This window comes from Phyllobates terribilis, unplaced genomic scaffold (assembly GCF_046119375.1).
Source record: "Phyllobates terribilis strain yellow unplaced genomic scaffold, ASM4611937v1 Scaffold_9__5_contigs__length_417890890, whole genome shotgun sequence".
NCBI classification, from domain to species: domain Eukaryota; kingdom Metazoa; phylum Chordata; class Amphibia; order Anura; family Dendrobatidae; genus Phyllobates; species Phyllobates terribilis.
Window position 1 is genome coordinate 330,695,031 of NW_027362769.1, and position 17,410 is coordinate 330,712,440.

Genomic DNA, 17,410 nt, shown 5'->3' on the forward strand with positions numbered 1-17,410 from the left:
TACTGTAAGAGCAGTGAGACTGGATTTTTTACTGTGCGAGCAACGAGGCTATGGATTATTTACTGTGCGAGCAGCGAGACTATAGATTATTTACTGTGCGAGCAGTGAGACTATGGATTCTTTACCTTGCGAGCAGTGAGACTATGGATTATTTACTGTGCGAGCAACGAGGCTATGGATTATTTACTGTGCGAGCAGCGAGGCTATGGATTATTTACTGTGCGAGCAGCGAGGCTATGGATTATTTACTGTGCGAGCAGTGAGACTATGGATTATTTACTGTGCGAGCAGTGAGACTATGGATTATTTACTGTGCGAGCTGTGAGACTATGGATTATTTACTGTGCGAGCAGTGAGACTATGGATTATTTACTGTGCGAGCAGTGAGACTATGGATTCTCTTCTGTGCGAGCAGTGAGACTGGATTCTTTACCTTGCGAGCAGTGAGACTATGGATTATTTACTGTGCGAGCAGTGAGACTATGGATTCTTTACTGTGCGAGCAGTGAGACTATGGATTATTTACTGTGCGAGCAGTGAGACTATGGAGTCTTTACCGTGCGAGCAGTGAGACTATGGATTCTTTACTGTAAGAGCAGTGAGACTGGATTTTTTACTGTGCGAGCAGTGAGACTATGGAGTCTTTACTGTAAGAGCAGTGAGACTGGATTTTTTACTGTGCGAGCAGTGAGACTATGGAGTCTTTACTGTGCGAGCAGTGAGACTATGGAGTCTTTACTGTGCGAGCAGTGAGACTATGGAGTCTTTACTGTGCGAGCAGTGAGACTATGGATTATTTACTGTGCGAGCTGTGAGACTATGGATTATTTACTGTGCGAGCAGTGAGACTATGGATTATTTACTGTGCGAGCAGTGAGACTATGGATTCTTTACCTTGCGAGCAGTGAGACTATGGATTATCTACTGTGCGAGCAGCGAGACTATGGATACTCTTCTGTGCGAGCAGTGAGACTGGATTCTTTACCTTGCGAGCAGTGAGACTATGGATTATTTACTGTGCGAGCAGTGAGACTATGGATTATTTACTGTGCGAGCAGTGAGACTATGGATTCTTTACTGTGCAAGCAGTGAGACTATGGATTATTTACTGTGCGAGCAGTGAGACTATGGATTCTTTACTGTGCGAGCAGTGAGACTGGATTATTTACTGTGCGAGCAACGAGGCTATGGATTATTTACTGTGCGAGCAGCGAGACTATAGATTATTTACTGTGCGAGCAGTGAGACTATGGATTCTTTACCTTGCGAGCAGTGAGACTATGGATTATTTACTGTGCGAGCAACGAGGCTATGGATTATTTACTGTGCGAGCAGCGAGGCTATGGATTATTTACTGTGCGAGCAGCGAGGCTATGGATTATTTACTGTGCGAGCAGTGAGACTATGGATTATTTACTGTGCGAGCAGCGAGGCTATGGATTATTTACTGTGCGAGCAGCGAGGCTATGGATTATTTACTGTGCGAGCAGCGAGACTATGGATTATTTACTGTGCGAGTAGTGAGACTATGGATTATTTACTGTGCGAGTAGTGAGACTATGGATTATTTACTGTGCGAGTAGTGAGACTATGGATTATTTACTGTGCGAGTAGTGAGACTATGGATTATTTACTGAGCGAGTAGTGAGACTATGGATTATTTACTGAGCGAGTAGTGAGACTATGGATTATTTACTGTGCGAGCAGTGAGACTATAGATTATTTACTGTGCGAGCAGTGAGACTATGGATTATTTACTGTGCGAGTAGTGAGACTATAGATTATTTACTGTGCGAGCAGTGAGACTATGGATTATTTACTGTGCGAGCAGTGAGACTATGGATTATTTACTGTGCGAGCAGTGAGACTATGGATTATTTACTGTGCGAGCAGTGAGACTATGGATTATTTACTGTGCGAGCAGTGAGACTATGGATTCTTTACTGTGCGAGCAGTGAGACTATGGATTCTTTACTGTGCGAGCAGTGAGACTATGGATTATTTACTGTGCGAGCAGTGAGACTATGGATTATTTACTGTGCGAGCTGTGAGACTATGGATTATTTACTGTGCGAGCAGTGAGACTATGGATTATTTACTGTGCGAGCAGTGAGACTATGGATTATTTACTGTGCGAGCAGTGAGACTATGGATTATTTACTGTGCGAGCAGTGAGACTATGGATTATTTACTGTGCGAGTAGTGAGACTATGGATTATTTACTGTGCGAGTAGTGAGACTATGGATTATTTACTGTGCGAGTAGTGAGACTATGGATTATTTACTGAGCGAGTAGTGAGACTATGGATTATTTACTGAGCGAGTAGTGAGACTATGGATTATTTACTGTGCGAGCAGTGAGACTATAGATTATTTACTGTGCGAGCAGTGAGACTATGGATTATATACTGTGCGAGTAGTGAGACTATAGATTATTTACTGTGCGAGCAGTGAGACTATGGATTATTTACTGTGCGAGCAGTGAGACTATGGATTATTTACTGTGCGAGCAGTGAGACTATGGATTATTTACTGTGCGAGCAGTGAGACTATGGATTATTTACTGTGCGAGCAGTGAGACTATGGATTCTTTACTGTGCGAGCAGTGAGACTATGGATTCTTTACTGTGCGAGCAGTGAGACTATGGATTATTTACTGTGCGAGCAGTGAGACTATGGATTATTTACTGTGCGAGCTGTGAGACTATGGATTATTTACTGTGCGAGCAGTGAGACTATGGATTATTTACTGTGCGAGCAGTGAGACTATGGATTATTTACTGTGCGAGCAGTGAGACTATGGATTATTTACTGTGCGAGCAGTGAGACTATGGATTCTTTACCTTGCGAGCAGTGAGACTATGGATTATCTACTGTGCGAGCAGCGAGACTATGGATTCTCTTCTGTGCGAGCAGTGAGACTGGATTCTTTACCTTGCGAGCAGTGAGACTATGGATTCTTTACTGTGCGAGCAGTGAGACTATGGATTCTTTACTGTGCGAGCAGTGAGACTATGGATTATTTACTGTGCGAGCAGTGAGACTATGGAGTCTTTACCGTGCGAGCAGTGAGACTATGGATTCTTTACTGTAAGAGCAGTGAGACTGGATTTTTTACTGTGCGAGCAGTGAGACAATGGAGTCTTTACTGTAAGAGCAGTGAGACTGGATTTTTTACTGTGCGAGCAGTGAGACTATGGAGTCTTTACTGTGCGAGCAGTGAGACTATGGAGTCTTTACTGTGCGAGCAGTGAGACTATGGAGTCTTTACTGTGCGAGCAGTGAGACTATGGAGTCTTTACCGTGCGAGCAGTGAGACTATGGATTATTTACTGTGCGAGCAGTGAGACTATGAATTATTTACTGTGCGAGCTGTGAGACTATGGATTATTTACTGTGCGAGCAGTGAGACTATGGATTATTTACTGTGCGAGCAGTGAGACTATGGATTATTTACTGTGCGAGCAGTGAGACTATGGATTCTTTACTGTAAGAGCAGTGAGACTGGATTTTTTACTGTGCGAGCAGTGAGACAATGGAGTCTTTACTGTAAGAGCAGTGAGACTGGATTTTTTACTGTGCGAGCAGTGAGACTATGGAGTCTTTACTGTGCGAGCAGTGAGACTATGGAGTCTTTACTGTGCGAGCAGTGAGACTATGGAGTCTTTACTGTGCGAGCAGTGAGACTATGGAGTCTTTACCGTGCGAGCAGTGAGACTATGGATTATTTACCGTGCGAGCAGTGAGACTATGAATTATTTACTGTGCGAGCTGTGAGACTATGGATTATTTACTGTGCGAGCAGTGAGACTATGGATTATTTACTGTGCGAGCAGTGAGACTATGGATTATTTACTGTGCGAGCAGTGAGACTATGGATTATTTACTGTGCGAGCAGTGAGACTATGGATTATTTACTGTGCGAGCAGTGAGACTATGGATTATCTACTGTGTGAGCAGTGAGACTATGGATTCTTTACTGTAACAGCAGTGAGACTATGGATTATTTACTGTGCGAGCAGTGAGACTATGGATTCTTTACCGTGCGAGCAGTGAGACTATGGATTCTTTACTGTGCGAGCAGTGAGACTATGGATTCTTTACCGTGCGAGCAGTGAGACTATGGATTCTTTACTGTAAGAGCAGTGAGACTATGGATTCTTTACCGTGCGAGCAGTGAGACTTTGGATTCTTTACTGTAAGAGCAGCGAGACTATGGATTCTTTACCGTGCGAGCAGCGAGGCTATGGATTCTTTACTGTAAGAGCAGTGAGACTGGATTTTTTACTGTAAGAGCAGTGAGACTATGGATTCTTTACTGTAAGAGCAGTGAGACTATGGAATATTTACTGTGCGAGTAGTGAGACTATGGATTATTTACTGTGCGAGCAGTGAGACTATGGATTATTTACTGTGCGAGCAGTGAGACTATGGATTCTTTACTGTGCGAGCAGTGAGACTGGATTCTTTACTGTGCGAGCAGTGAGACTATGGATTATTTACTGTGCGAGCAGTGAGACTATGGATTATTTACTGTGCGAGCTGTGAGACTATGGATTATTTACTGTGCGAGCAGTGAGACTATGGATTATTTACTGTGCGAGCAGTGAGACTATGGATTATTTACTGTGCGAGCAGTGAGACTATGGATTCTTTACTGTGCGAGCAGTGAGACTATGGATTCTTTACCTTGCGAGCAGTGAGACTATGGATTATCTACTGTGCGAGCAGCGAGACTATGGATTCTCTTCTGTTCGAGCAGTGAGACTGGATTCTTTACCTTGCGAGCAGTGAGACTATGGATTATTTACTGTGCGAGCAGTGAGACTATGGATTCTTTACTGTGCGAGCAGTGAGACTATGGATTATTTACTGTGCGAGCAACGAGGCTATGGATTATTTACTGTGCGAGCAGCGAGGCTATGGATTATTTACTGTGCGAGCAATGAGGCTATGGATTATTTACTGTGCGAGCAGTGAGACTATGGATTATTTACTGTACGAGCAGTGAGACTATGGATTATTTACTGTGCGAGCAGTGAGACTATGGATTATTTACTGTGCGAGCAGTGAGACTATGGATTCTTTACTGTGCGAGCAGTGAGACTGGATTATTTACTGTGCGAGTAGTGAGACTATAGATTATTTACTGTGCGAGCAGTGAGACTATGGATTCTTTACTGTGCGAGCAGTGAGACTATGGATTATTTACTGTGCGAGCAACGAGGCTATGGATTATTTACTGTGCGAGCAGCGAGGCTATGGATTATTTACTGTGCGAGCAGCGAGGCTATGGATTATTTACTGTGCGAGCAGTGAGACTATGGATTATTTACTGTGCGAGCAGCGAGGCTATGGATTATTTACTGTGCGAGCAGCGAGGCTATGGATTATTTACTGTGCGAGCAGTGAGACTATGGATTATTTACTGTGCGAGTAGTGAGACTATGGATTATTTACTGTGCGAGTAGTGAGACTATGGATTATTTACTGTGCGAGTAGTGAGACTATGGATTATTTACTGTGCGAGTAGTGAGACTATGGATTATTTACTGAGCGAGTAGTGAGACTATGGATTATTTACTGAGCGAGTAGTGAGACTATGGATTATTTACTGTGCGAGCAGTGAGACTATAGATTATTTACTGTGCGAGCAGTGAGACTATGGATTATATACTGTGCGAGTAGTGAGACTATAGATTATTTACTGTGCGAGCAGTGAGACTATGGATTATTTACTGTGCGAGCAGTGAGACTATGGATTATTTACTGTGCGAGCAGTGAGACTATGGATTATTTACTGTGCGAGCAGTGAGACTATGGATTATTTACTGTGCGAGCAGTGAGACTATGGATTATTTACTGTGCGAGCAGTGAGACTATGGATTCTTTACTGTGCGAGCAGTGAGACTATGGATTCTTTACTGTGCGAGCAGTGAGACTATGGATTATTTACTGTGCGAGCAGTGAGACTATGGATTATTTACTGTGCGAGCTGTGAGACTATGGATTATTTACTGTGCGAGCAGTGAGACTATGGATTATTTACTGTGCGAGCAGTGAGACTATGGATTATTTACTGTGCGAGCAGTGAGACTATGGATTATTTACTGTGCGAGCAGTGAGACTATGGATTCTTTACCTTGCGAGCAGTGAGACTATGGATTATCTACTGTGCGAGCAGCGAGACTATGGATTCTCTTCTGTGCGAGCAGTGAGACTGGATTCTTTACCTTGCGAGCAGTGAGACTATGGATTCTTTACTGTGCGAGCAGTGAGACTATGGATTCTTTACTGTGCGAGCAGTGAGACTATGGATTATTTACTGTGCGAGCAGTGAGACTATGGAGTCTTTACCGTGCGAGCAGTGAGACTATGGATTCTTTACTGTAAGAGCAGTGAGACTGGATTTTTTACTGTGCGAGCAGTGAGACAATGGAGTCTTTACTGTAAGAGCAGTGAGACTGGATTTTTTACTGTGCGAGCAGTGAGACTATGGAGTCTTTACTGTGCGAGCAGTGAGACTATGGAGTCTTTACTGTGCGAGCAGTGAGACTATGGAGTCTTTACCGTGCGAGCAGTGAGACTATGGATTATTTACTGTGCGAGCAGTGAGACTATGAATTATTTACTGTGCGAGCTGTGAGACTATGGATTATTTACTGTGCGAGCAGTGAGACTATGGATTATTTACTGTGCGAGCAGTGAGACTATGGATTATTTACTGTGCGAGCAGTGAGACTATGGATTATTTACTGTGCGAGCAGTGAGACTATGGATTCTTTACTGTAAGAGCAGTGAGACTGGATTTTTTACTGTGCGAGCAGTGAGACAATGGAGTCTTTACTGTAAGAGCAGTGAGACTGGATTTTTTACTGTGCGAGCAGTGAGACTATGGAGTCTTTACTGTGCGAGCAGTGAGACTATGGAGTCTTTACTGTGCGAGCAGTGAGACTATGGAGTCTTTACTGTGCGAGCAGTGAGACTATGGAGTCTTTACCGTGTGAGCAGTGAGACTATGGATTATTTACTGTGCGAGCAGTGAGACTATGAATTATTTACTGTGCGAGCTGTGAGACTATGGATTATTTACTGTGCGAGCAGTGAGACTATGGATTATTTACTGTGCGAGCAGTGAGACTATGGATTATTTACTGTGCGAGCAGTGAGACTATGGATTATTTACTGTGCGAGCAGTGAGACTATGGATTATCTACTGTGCGAGCAGTGAGACTATGGATTCTTTACTGTAACAGCAGTGAGACTATGGATTATTTACTGTGCGAGCAGTGAGACTATGGATTCTTTACCGTGCGAGCAGTGAGACTATGGATTCTTTACTGTGCGAGCAGTGAGACTATGGATTCTTTACCGTGCGAGCAGTGAGACTATGGATTCTTTACTGTAAGAGCAGTGAGACTATGGATTCTTTACCGTGCGAGCAGTGAGACTTTGGATTCTTTACTGTAAGAGCAGTGAGACTATGGATTCTTTACCGTGCGAGCAGCGAGGCTATGGATTCTTTACTGTAAGAGCAGTGAGACTGGATTTTTTACTGTAAGAGCAGTGAGACTATGGATTCTTTACTGTAACAGCAGTGAGACTATGGAACTCTCTGCCGCATGATGTTGTAATGGTTTATTCACTACTAAAATTCAAGAGGGTCCTGGATGCCTTTCTTGATTAAATACAATGTTACAGGTTATGGGCACTAGATTCTGTGATGCGCCGTTAATCCAAGGAACTAGTCTGATTGTCATATGGCATCAGGAAGGAATTTTTCCCATAATATGGAGCTATTAGGGTCTGCCCCATGGAGGTTTTGTCTTCTTCTGGATTAACATAGACTTAACTCCATGGAGTTCAACTTGTCTTCAACCTTAAAACTATGAACAGTTGATATTTATCTTGGGTGGGAGAAATATTTTATGATGAAGGACAGGGGGTGCAATGTCACCCCGCCGTCAGTTTTTGTCTTGGTGCAGGTTAGGAGGCACACGGTGGCACACGGGGTACTGTTTGTTTATAGGGGTAGAGCGTCTGCGGTGGCAGATCCGCCATACAACAGGGAAATGTTGACATTTATGTGCTTGGATAAATGGTTTCAGAAGAGTGTGCAAATATGAAGGCCACATTGGCAGCATTTCACTCGCTGTTAATTACGAAATGAGGAGGTTCAGTACTTGGTAACAGGAGAGGAGAACAAACACCACAATGTCCTGTTACTGCACTTAATACATTTTAAATGTCACCGGTGTCCTCAGTTTGCGTCTGATTTAATGTAAACAGCCGCAAGTTTCTTTAGTTTTCTCCCCTCTGGAACTTCCTTCTTCTTCATGACGTACGTGTGCGCTTATATGTTCTGCAATGTGGGGTGTGTAGGACCTTTCTCTGGACACTAGATGGCGCTCTCATGTGCATACAGCCTGATGTATTGGTGGACTATGTGATTATTATCATTAATATTTATTTATATAGTGCCATTGATTCCATGGTGCTGTACATGAGAAGGGGTTACATACAAAATACAGAAATCACTTACAGTAAACAAACTAACAATGATAGACTGGTACAGAGGGAAGAGGACCTTGCCCTTGTGGGCTTACAGTCTACAGGATGATGGGGAAGGAGACAGTAGGTGGGGGGTTGCAGCAGCTCTAGTGTTGGTGAGGTGGCAGCAGGCAAGGTCATGGCAAGGTTAAATGATATTACTTAAATGTTATGTCTTGTCTTATCAATTCATTTATAATATTGTCTGAAGAAGGAGCCTCTGTGCTCTGAAAGCTTGCATATACAGTACAGACCAAAAGTTTGGACACACCTCATTTAAAAATTTTTCTGTATTTTCTTGACTATGAAAATTGTACATTCACACTGAAGGCATCAAAACTATGAATGAACACATGTGGAATTATATACTTAACAAAAAAGTGTGAAACAACTGAAAATATGTCTTATATTCTAGGTTCTTCAAAGTAGCCACCTTTTGCTTTGATGACTGCTTTGCACACTCTTGGCATTCTCTTGATGAGCTTCAAGAGGTAGTCACCAGAAATGGCCTTCCAACAATCTTGAAGGAGTTCCCAGAGATGCTTAGCACTTGTTGGCCCTTTTGCCTTCACTCTGTGGTCCAGCTCACCCCAAACCATCTCGATTGGGTTCAGGTCTGGTGACTGTGGAGACCAGGTCATCTGGCGTAGCCCCCCCATCACTCTCCTTCTTGGTCAAATAGCCCTTACACAGCCTGGAGGTGTGTTTGGGGTCATTGTCCTGTTGAAAAATAAATGATGGTCCAACTAAACGCAAACCGGATGGAATAGCATGCCGCTGCAAGATGCTGTGGTAGCCATGCTGGTTCAGTATGCCTTCAATTTTGAATAAATCCCCAACAGTGTCACCAGTAAAGCACCCCCAGACCATCACACCTCCTCCTCCATGCTTCACGGTGGGAACCAGACATGTAGAGTCCATCCGTTCACCTTTTCTGCGTCGCACAAAGACACAGTGGTTGGAACCAAAGATCTCAAATTTGGACTTATCAGACCTAAGCACAGATTTCCACTGGTCTAATGTCCATTCCTTGTAATCTTCAGCCCAAACAAGTCTCTACTGCTTGTTGCCTGTCCTTAGCAGTGGTTTCCTAGCAGCTATTTTACCATGAAGGCCTGCTGCACAAAGTCTCCTCTTAACAGTTGTTGAAGAGATGTGTCTGCTGCTAGAACTCTGTGTGGCATTGACCTGGTCTCTAATCTGAGCTGCTGTTAACCTGCGATTTCTGAGGCTGGTAAACTTATCCTCAGAAGCAGAGGTGACTCTTGGTCTTCTTTTCCTGGGGCGGTCCTCATGTGAGCCAGTTTCTTTGTAGCACTTGATGGTTTTTGCAACTGCACTTGGGGACACTGTCAAAGTTTTCCCAATTTTTCGGACTGACTGACCTTCATTTCTTAAAGTAATGATGGACACTTGTTTTTCTTTACTTAGCTGCTTTTTTCTTGCCATAATACAAATTCTAACAGTCTATTCAGTAGGACTATCAGCTGTGTATCCACCAGACTTCTGCACAACACAACTGATGGTCCCAACCCCATTTATAAGGCAAAAAATCCCACTTATTAAACCTGACAGGGCACACCTGTGAAGTGAAAACCATTTCCGGTGACTACCTCTTGAAGCTCATCAAGAGAATGCCAAGAGTGTGCAAAGCAGTCATCAAAGCAAAAGGTGGCTACTTTGAAGAACCTAGAATATAAAACATATTTTCAGTTGTTTCCCACTTTTTTGTTAAGTATATAATTCCACATGTGTTAATTCATAGTTTTGATGCCCTCAGTGTGAATGTACAATTTTCATAGTCATGAAAATACAGAAAAATCTTTAAATGAGGTGTGTCCAAACTTTTGGTCTGTACTGTGTGTGTGTGTATATGTATGTATATATATATATATATATATATATTTTTTTTTTTTTTCTGGTTAGCCAATAAAGGTATCACTCCGAGAATACTTTTGTCATTTTTGGGCATAAAGGTATTTACATTGATTTTTCTGGCTAGCACGGTACCACTATATAGCATTGTATTGTAGGTAGGCCACAGAGGAGGATGTTGCAGTAGTCCAGGCGGGAGGTGATGAGGGCATGCACAAGCAGTTTAGTAGATTGAGGATTGAGGAAAGGATGGATTCTGGAAATATTTTTGAGCTGGAGGCGACAGGAGGTGGTGAGAGCTTGGATGTGGGGTTTGAAGGACAGGGCAGAGTCAAGGGTTACTCCAAGGCAGCGGATTTCTGGTACAGGGGAAAGATTGATGTAATTTATTGTGATAGAAAATCAGGTGGGGAAGATATTCGAGATGGGGGAAAGATGATGAGTTTAGTTTTGTCCACATTGAGCTTGAGGAAGCGAGAGGAGAAGGAGGATATGGCTGATAGACATGCTGGGATTCTGGACAGCAGAGAGGTGACATCTGGTCCAGAGAGGTAGATCTGGGTGTCATCAGCGTACAGATGGTACTGGAAGCCATGGGATTTTATGAGTTGTTCCAGGCCAAGGGTCTAGATTGAGAAGATTAGGGGTCCTAGGATGGAGTCTTGAGGGACTCCAACAGAGAGGGGGCGGGATGAGGAGGTAGTGTGGGAGTGGGAGATGCTAAATGTCCGGTTAAATGTGCGGTTAGAAAGGTATGAGGAGATCCAAGATAGGGCAAGAGCTTTGACGCCAGAGGAAGAAAGGATCTGTAGTAGGAGGCAGTGGTCAACTGTGTGAAAGGCAGAGAACAGGTCAAGAAGAAGGAGTACAGAGAATTGTCTGTTAGCTTTGGCTGTGAGCAGGTCATTGGTGATTTTGGTAAGGGCAGTTTCGGTGGAATGGTGGGGGCGGAAGCCAGATTGTCGGTTGTCACAGAGAGAGTTAGATGAGAGGTGAGAGGAAAGTTTAGCATGAACGTGTTGCTCAAGGAGTTTGGAGGCAAATGGGAGCAATAATATGGGGCGGTAGCTGGACAAGGCGGTTGGGTCGAGGGATGGCTTTTTGAGGATGGGCGTGATTGTGGCATGTTTGAAGGCAGCGGGGAAGGTACCAGAAGTTGGTGATGGGTTGAAGAGATGGGTTAGGGGTGGGATGAGTGTGAGGGTGAGCTTGGGGAGCAGGTGGGATGGGGTCAAGTGCACAAGTGGTGAGGTGTGATTTGGAGAGGAGATGAGTACGGTCTCCTTCAGTGATGGTGTAAAGGGAGATTATGGGGGAAGGGCAATTGTCTGGAAGACAAAGGGGCTGTGGTGGTTGGACAGTAAAGACTTGCTTTGTTTGGTCAATCTTGTTTTTGAAGTGTGTGGCAAAGTCCTCAGCAGAGATGACGGAGGTCGGAGGGGGCAGTGGAGGGCGGAGGAGGAAGTTAAAAGTATTGAATAATGACGTTGACCACCTATTTGTTGCCCATGTGAGAATGGCTCAACTTTTTAACAGGTATGGTAGTCACAAGAGCATTTTACAGCACACAAAGGACGATGCTTTACAGCTAGTAAGATTAGTGCTAAGGATTAACATTTCAGTGCATATTTAAAGAGGACCGACCTTACACCAAGTTTTTCATGTTGGACTGGACAAACAATGTAATAATGGCAATGTCAAATATGTTACGGATTTTTATTGTTTTTATGTTTCACTATTTATGTTTGAGGCAAAAAGGGGGATGATTTAAATTTTTACTTATTATTTTATTTTTTTTTATAAAAATGTGTTTTATCGTCTTTTTAATTAGTCCCCTTGGGGAACATAAACTACTATGGTATTAATGTGTATTGTGAAATTGATAATCTCCTATGAAGCCAGGCCACATTAGGTCTCACGTGGCCAAAGTGGGGGGTCTACAGAAAGCCTGGCTCCGATCACTTCAAGTTACTGTCGGCGTCGGCCATGTAACACAGCTGGCACCCTTGCTCCATACAGTCATAGCGCCCAGTCACTGTACACTAAAGGGTTAATAGCTTGCCGTTCCATGATGGTGAGAATCTGCTTATGTGTTCATACGTTATTTTTTTATTATATTATTATTATTATTTTTTTTATTTTTTTTGAAATCTGCAAAATTTTCTGTTCCCCCATGTTAATTACCTAAACTCAGGTTTACGTGGCCTTTGAAATAATTAGGCACGTACATGCATAACATCGGCCTCAATTAGTCCATGCGATGTCCTTTTGTGCTCACGGACAGGCGTTGGAATGAAAATTAAAACCATTTGTCTGAACAAGTCCTTAGGCTGTGTTCACATTACAAAGCATCCTGACTTATGGCTGACATGGCACATTTGACGTTTTTGTTTTCCCCAGGTCTCTGAGTGGTATGTAGACTTCAATGTCTCCGGAGGGACTGATCGAGACGGGTGGCAGTACGCAGCAGACTTCCCAGCGTAAGCACGGCAGCAAAACCTCAGCTAAAGTAGATGATTTATTTAGGGTACTGTAAAAAAAAACAATATTAAAAGGGTTGTCCGCTACTGGATAAACTTTTATTAATGGGCCCAGGGAGGTGGAAAAAAAAAAAAAAGCAAAAAAGTGGTGGCATGTCTCCATAATCAGAGCTGTGTGCTCACATAACGTGAGCAATGTAGCCAATCCGCTGCAGTATTTATGTGACACCCCCATGGGGCGCATTGCTGAACGGCACTGATCCAGGAGGTATCTTTTATTTATTTTTTTGACACCTTCCTGCCTAATTATAAGGAATTTCCAGTAGAGGATAACCCCTTTTATAATGATAATTCTTATTATTTACTTATAAAATGCCATCATTTTCTGCAGCGCTTTACAGACATTATCATCTCTGTCCCCATTGGGGCTCATAATCTAGATTCCCTATCAGTATGTCTTTAGAGGATGGGAGGAAACCGGAGGAAACCCACGAAAACACGGGGAGAACATACAAACTCCTTACAGATGTTGTCCTTGGTGGGACTTGAACCCAGGACCTCACCGCTGCAAGGCAGCAGTTCTAACCACTGAGCCACATTCTGTTACATACAAGTGTATCATTGTTGACAGCGTATTTTGCTTTTCTCTTTTGTCCCTTTCTGCTTATTTTAATGTATTAATACATCTACAGAAGTGTAAAGAAGAATATATTGCAGTTGTTTAGGCTTCTTGGTGGCTTCCCAATAACATGGAGCAAGAGGTAAAATGTCCTCTAAGAGAGGATTAGCCGCTTGGCCACCGTGTACCTCACTGATCTCACACCTAACATGGGGCTTTGCAACCTTTGTCCTGTCAGTCAAAAAAGTCGTCGTGTCAGCAGTAATATAATCAGTGTTTGTCGGCATCAGTATACTAACCAATAACTGCTGATGATGATGATTAATTAGTCTAATTAAGTGTGTGATCCTGTAAATGACGAGCAATGATCTGTGTCCGTATATAAATGTCAGATCTACAGCAATATTGTCTTTTAGCTTCAGATATCAAAATTGGTTTATGGTTACATATTGTCAAGTTCATGCACATTATAGAACCTTATTAATAATAATAAATAAAAATAATATTATTATTCTTTATTATTATTCTTTATGATTATTTTTGTCAAGTTATATTAATACTATTATTAATAATAATTGATGACAATACTAATATAAATATAATAATTTTTAGTATTTATGTTAATATTAGTAGTATTGTCATCAATTATATTAATAATATTATTATTAATAATAATAATATAATTGATGAAAATACTACTACTAATATTAATATAAATAAATATTATTATTTGTATTATTATATGAATGTTTTTAGTATTCATCATATAGTATGAAGGAGTCCCTTAAAAATAATTACCATAAAGGGATGTTTTCAAGTTTTTCCTAAAAAATTAAATAAAATAAAAAAAAATTGTGTGTGGGTAATATAGTCAGTATTTTATCACTTTTAGTCATCATTTGCTTTCTGAAACTAAATTTTGTTTTATTTTTATTTTTTTTGTCATTTTGTCCGCTATGAAAAGTTATGAAACTTTGCAGATCACAATATTAGGGAATTTGGCTTCATTACTGAAACAAAAATTGTATGTAAGTGGCTTCCAACCCCCCTTTATCTCTACAGTCTTATTTCCCTGCCTTCGGCTACACTGATATCAGCACGTACTCATGTGGAGTACAGATGATGGCAGTCATGGATCAGCTCCTGTCTTTTCCTCTGTGTGTTCTGCTTTTCCGAACAATCTCCCGCAGCAGCTTATTCCCAGAGCTAGTGAGACACAAAATTATAAAAATAAAATGAAAGGTTTCGTTATTCTTTAACCACTTTCCTACTTATGATATATGATACATTGCAGCTGATGCAGCAACTTTTTAAATGATGTCCGTATTAAATAATTTTGGGTGCCCAGTGGCATTGCAGAGTCCTGTGCCCGTGCTGAGAATATACAGCAGCGTTCGTAAGGAACATCCTAAAAGCCATAACTCCTTAGATGTTGCACGACTGCAGTTTATAGGCTGTTAGACAGAAGGCTAAGGCTTCCTTTTTCACCCTATTGGCCATACAAAGTCCCCCAGGGGTGCCCTGCCTATGTCATCCTCTTGATGACCGTGCATAACCCTGTAACCAATGCTCTTACTGTACAGCAGTGGTCATCGGAAAGACCCTGAAGGACAACACTATTACCTTAACCCCTGGATAGTGTCATCAATAGAGACTGACTGAGGGAGAAGGCTCCCTCTGTCAGTGCATCAGCATTGCAAGGACTTCCATGGCTGCATGTCTTAAGCCATTGGCGCAGTCTAAAAAAATGTTTTGACAGGCAGTAAATCTTTGGTTTACTTTAGAAATAATTGTCTGAATATAGCAACACCACAAAGATGCATCTGCTTGGTAATGAAGGAGAGGATGGTAAAACAATGGAGGCCGTGACCTAATGGAACTGATTGTCCTGTTAGAGAACGGAGCGTTTGCTAAAGTTGAAAATATTAAAGGAAAGATGTCGCCATATAGAGTGCACTATAGCAGGCAGCGTGTGTGGTAGAGGTCCTCGTGTAACTACTATACATCTCTTTACAGGTCTTATCATGGTTACAAGACCATCAAGGATTTTGTGAGACGAAGACGGTGGGCAAGGTAAATATAGCCAGAGACTTCTAAGAACGTATCTGTATATACAGCTTATCTGTTCCTAGCACAGGAACGGAAGCACGCTGCTAATATGGGGTGTAGCGCTCCGACATTTTGTTTCCCATACCGGGCAGTATAGGCTACACCAGTTTTGTTTGAGGTGCTACATATGAGCCATCTGAAAACTTGGCTCTTTCCTCCCCTCTTATATAGTTCCCTTAGTGCAGCCTACATATCCTATTATATGGCTGGCTTTCCAGAGAGCCAAGTGTCTCATCATACTGTATTTATGCTGATTCCTATCCATGGGCTGCAAGTGTTAGGCTATGTGCCCACGATGCAGAAATGCTGCAGATTTTTTCCTCTTCTCCCTGGCAGGAAAAACGCATGCGGGTTTTACATGTGTTTTTCCCGCCAGGTAGAAGCATTTGTGAAGCGTTTTTACATGCAATTTCGCATGCGGGTTGTCAAGCGCTTTACCAAGCGATTTTAACATCAATTGGAAAAGTGCTTGACAACTTGGTCACACTATATAAATCCATGCAACCGGCATGGATTTATGTTGTGTGCCAAGTTACAATGTTGCAAATGCAGCATCAATACTAAAAAAAAGAATAAAAATGTTGAAAAAAAAACCCATTATACTCACCTTCCGATGGCCCCCGGTCTCCTTCTCCAGTACGTCCGGTGTCTTCGGTGGATCGCGGTGGTGTAAAAGGACCTTCTTTGACGTCATTTAATCATGTGACAGATCACGTGACCGCCGACGTCAGCGGTCGCGTGACCTGTCACATGACTAAATTACATCATGGAAGGTCCTTTTACCACCGCGAGTAGCAATAAATGGTAGTGCTGCGGATATTTCCGCAATGATAATCCACAGCGGAAATTTCCGCAGCATGTGCACAGCACATGCAGATTATCATAGCAGACCTTCTACCAAGCGTTTCCGCAGCGGAATTGCCGCTGCAGAAACGCTTAAGAAACGCATCGTCGGCACGCAGCCTTAATCTGGAAGTGCTATCCCCTGTATCTACAGGGTCTGAGCTGCAGCTTCAGTATGTCTCCACTGCCTCCTTCTTGTATCAAACAAATGGCAGGGAAGTAAAGCCTAGGATAATCATTTTTTTTTTATGTTTTTTTTTTTTTTTAAATTCTCCCATGATTGCCTTTTCCTGATAACTGTGTATTATGTCTGTTGTATCCTATAGGTTACAGCTTCAGTCTGTCTCGCCTGCCTCCTTCTTGTAATTGGTTTCTCCCTGTCAACTTTCAAAAGCAGGAGGCAGAGTTTATCTGCAGCCAACCATTGGAGAAACTTGGCTATGTACATATGGTAGCTCTTTTGCTCCTTTAGATTGGGTAGTAGTAGCCTCTCCTGTTGCATCTTATGCATGGGAAGACAAACAAAGGAGCAAGGAAGGTGGAGCTTGATAGGAAGTGTCAGAACTGCGTAGTTCACAGGAAGACAGACATAGAATTCCTGCAAGAAAACAAAAAACCTGACCAGCACCTCCATACAGTGTGAACAGGTGCACGCCGCAATGACTGCATAATATACAAAAAGAAAGCACAGCAGCACTATGTAAGGGCCAAGATATATGCAAACACTGAGAACATAAGATCTAAACTGCATTTTTGCTAAATTTTATGTACTTACAAAAAACGAAGGTTCTTAGCTCATGTATGCCCATGAACCACGGCAAGGTGACATCCGCATGATGGGTAACTATCCTCCTAAACATGCCTCTCTTGGGCACTGTATGGAGATGCTAGTCAGGTTTTTTGTTTTCTTGCAGTTTACCATGGAGGTTTTGAC

General features: G+C 42.4%; 1 protein-coding gene across 3 annotated transcripts in view; it reads left to right on the plus strand.

The window, feature by feature from the left end:
- The window catches only part of TECPR1 (tectonin beta-propeller repeat containing 1), an 82,957-nt gene that overhangs the window by 47,982 nt on the left and 17,565 nt on the right, over positions 1-17,410 (plus strand). For 2 of the 3 annotated variants that reach the window (XM_073647986.1, XM_073647987.1), the window contains exons 18-20: positions 12,826-12,905; positions 13,598-13,666; positions 15,541-15,597. In XM_073647986.1, coding sequence (XP_073504087.1) covers positions 12,826-12,905; positions 13,598-13,666; positions 15,541-15,597 — 206 coding nt within the window. The remainder of the gene's footprint in view (positions 1-12,825; positions 12,906-13,597; positions 13,667-15,540; positions 15,598-17,410) is intronic. The other variant, XM_073647988.1, reaches the window with a different exon arrangement.